This window comes from Sinohyriopsis cumingii, chromosome 14 (genome assembly GCF_028554795.1).
Source record: "Sinohyriopsis cumingii isolate HCF-2022 chromosome 14, ASM2855479v2, whole genome shotgun sequence".
In the NCBI taxonomy this organism is placed as follows: domain Eukaryota; kingdom Metazoa; phylum Mollusca; class Bivalvia; order Unionida; family Unionidae; genus Sinohyriopsis; species Sinohyriopsis cumingii.
In genome coordinates this window covers 128,441,442-128,444,635 of record NC_142974.1, presented here as the reverse complement: position 1 = coordinate 128,444,635, position 3,194 = coordinate 128,441,442, and the positions used below count along the sequence as shown (strand labels likewise).

The window sequence follows — 3,194 nt, the reverse complement described above, 5'->3', positions numbered from 1 at the left end:
ATAAATTAAAAGGGAGAACGAAAGGAAGCCACAAACTTGACTAAGCAATGCATTGGAATCAATCTGTTACACAAACAATCCTTTGTTCGTATTGACAACCCCATCTTTACAGTGCATTGTTACATCATAATCTGCTTATGCTGACATCTGGGCTGAGTATGCTGTGATACAGTCAATCATGCTACCGAACTATACCTACAACTGACCGACTTCTGAAGATGCGAATAGAACAGATACAATTAATTGAATGGCTAAATCTTCTGTTGGTTTTTTTTTTTTTTTTTTTTTTATATATACCAGTACAATAGTTTTGCTGAACCTTCATAGAAAACTGATAACCTTTGAAGTACCGACTACTGTGTATAAATACAAAGCAAATGGAAAAATCTCAATCACAATTATGTCTGTCGCCAGTGCAGCATTTTACTCATTGATCTTTTCCTTTTGCCATCAATCCGTGTTACGGCTGCTGAGACTTAAACTCTGAAACAAGAAATAGCACAAAACAAAAACAACAACCAGTTTTGCATAATTAATAATAATTATTTATTTCTCAAAATACAAGAGTGAAAGAATCTCTAAATTGGGTGTGAATTTATGCTTATATATACGGTCCAATATTGCCAGGTGTTGATTCGTGTAAGTTTCATTCGTGGGAATGTAGATCCTATTTTGTTTGTTGAGAAAATTTATACAGCATTCAGTGATCATTCTTGGGATTTAGGAAGCAATTCACTACAAGCTTTGTTAAGCTAGCCATGGGGGGGGGGGCTGCTGATAGACTACTGGTGTCACCTGTCAGTGCTGTGGACTCTGAACGTGGATTCAGTAAGATGAATCTCATAAAAACTGACATCAGAAATAAACTCTGCATCTCATCTCTCGAGAATTTCATGAGAATCAACATGTACAGATGTGAAAAATTAGACTTTGAAACTGCATTCAACAAGTGGGCAGCCCTAAAATTGCGATGGATCTTCATGTAACACTTTGTTAATGCTTGTTGTAATTAAAGAATTAAGTAACCCATCTTTTGTAATTTTCATTGCCTGTTACATTAATAGACTAAATTAACACTTGGAAAAATGTACACTACTTGTTCTGGCGACACTTTTTGAAAATTGGCGACAAAATATTGAGGTTGGCGATTTTTTTTGCGACAGCTTTTTAAAAGCCAGGACCATCCCTGGATATCCCATTACACTTCAGGTAGGGGACTGCAACTTTTGCTGGCGGGACTCCCTTTTTATTTCTAAAATAGGAGTCCCGAACTCTTAGTTTTAAAATCCTAGTGAGACCTCTGAAAAATAATATACAGAAATCAATAGTCACAATTCTATATAAATGAAATCTTCGGAACTAAAACTGAAATATTTATGCTTTGACTGCTTATTCACCAATATCACTAGTATGTATGGCTATGTGTTTTTTGAGTGCACTATTATACATAAACATTTTGTCGCAAACTTCACATTTGTATGGTTTTTCTCCAGTATGTATTCTCATGTGCCGCTTTAAACCAAAGTTCTGTGTAAACTGTTTATGACAAACTTCACATTTGGCTGGCTTTTCTCCAGTATGAATTCCCATGTGCCATATTAAATGATTAGTGCGTGTAAATTGTTTATCACAAACTTCACATTTAAATGGCTTCTCACCAGTATGTATTCTCATGTGCCTCTTTAAAGTCCCATTCTGCGTAAAATTTTTCTCACAAATTTCACATTTGAATGGTTTCTCTCCAGTATGTATTCTCATGTGCTGCTTTAAACCAATGTTCTGTGCATACTCTTTATCACAAACTTCACATCTGTATGGCCTTTCTCCCGTATGAATTCTCAAGTGCCGTATTAAATGACTATTGTGTGTAAATCGTTTATCACAAACTTCACATTTAAATGGACGATCTCCAGCATGTATTCTCATATGTATTTTCAAACTCTCATTCTGCGTAAACATTTTTTCACATAGTTCACATTTGAATGGTGTTTCTCCAGTATGTATTCTCATGTGATGCTTTAAACCAGTGGTCTGTGTAAACTGTTTATCACAAACTTCACATTTCAATGGCCTTTCTCTCGTATGAACTCTCATGTGCTGTATTAAATGACTACTGCGTGCAAATAGTTTATCACAAGCTTCACATTTGAATGGTTTTTCTCCAGTATGTATTCTCATATGTATTTTCAAACTCTCATTCAGCGTAAACATTTTTTCACATAGTTCACATTTGAATGGTGTTTCTCCAGTATGTATTCTCATGTGATGCTTTAAACCAGTGGTCTGTGTAAACTGTTTATCACAAACTTCACATTTGGATGGCCTTTCTCTCGTATGAACTCTCATGTGCTGTATTAAATGACTACTGCGTGCAAATAGTTTATCACAAGCTTCACATTTGAATGGTTTTTCTCCAGTATGAATTCTCATGTGCTCTGTTAAATGATAATTGTATCTGAACCGTTGATCACAAACTTCACATTTGGACGGACGATCTCCAGTATTCATTCTCATGTGTAGTCTCAAATTACCACATTGGTTAAATAGTTTATATTTATAACAGATTTTACATTCAAACGGTTTATCAGCAGTATGTATTTTCTTGTGGCTGTTGAAGTCATCTTTCCATTTAAATCCTTAGGGAAAAAATTCACATTTGAATGGTTTGTCTCTACTTTGTATCATATCTTGCAGTCCCTGCCTCTGGACATCATCCCATGCCACTTCAAATCATTGCTCTTCTTGAACATTTTACCACCATTTTCACATTAGACTGGTTCATTTCACGTATGTATTCTATTAAGCCTCTTCAACTTATTATGCGCGTAAATATTTCATCACAGTCTAATTCACATTTGAATGGCTAATCTCCAATAGTCTGGAACGCTGTATTGTTCTTATCGGTAACTGTTTTGCTATTGATGCTTACTTATAATTTGAAAAGTTTCCATTATTTTACGTATTTCTATTCTTATAGATCATTTTCAGATACTATTTTTAGCTGGCCAAAGCAATCCTATAGCCGCATCCGGTACGGTCATGCGCATTTGACGTAGGGCAACTCGAGTGACCCACACTACTTACTTGATAAGAACTTTCATCCTAAAAGACGACGAATGCCTCAAATAGTTCCACCCAGTGGCGTCGCTAGGGGGATGCGGGGGGTGCGGACCGCACCGGGTGACACCATCTCA

General features: G+C 36.0%; 1 protein-coding gene across 1 annotated transcript; it reads right to left on the bottom strand.

The window, feature by feature from the left end:
• Positions 1-522: 522 nt before the first annotated feature.
• LOC149784824 (uncharacterized) lies at positions 523-2,968 on the bottom strand. The gene has a single exon (XM_089932825.1). The coding sequence runs from the start codon at positions 2,512-2,514 to the stop codon at positions 1,390-1,392; it is 1,125 nt and encodes a 374-aa protein (XP_089788951.1). The 5' UTR covers positions 2,515-2,968; the 3' UTR covers positions 523-1,389.
• Positions 2,969-3,194: the final 226 nt, after the last annotated feature.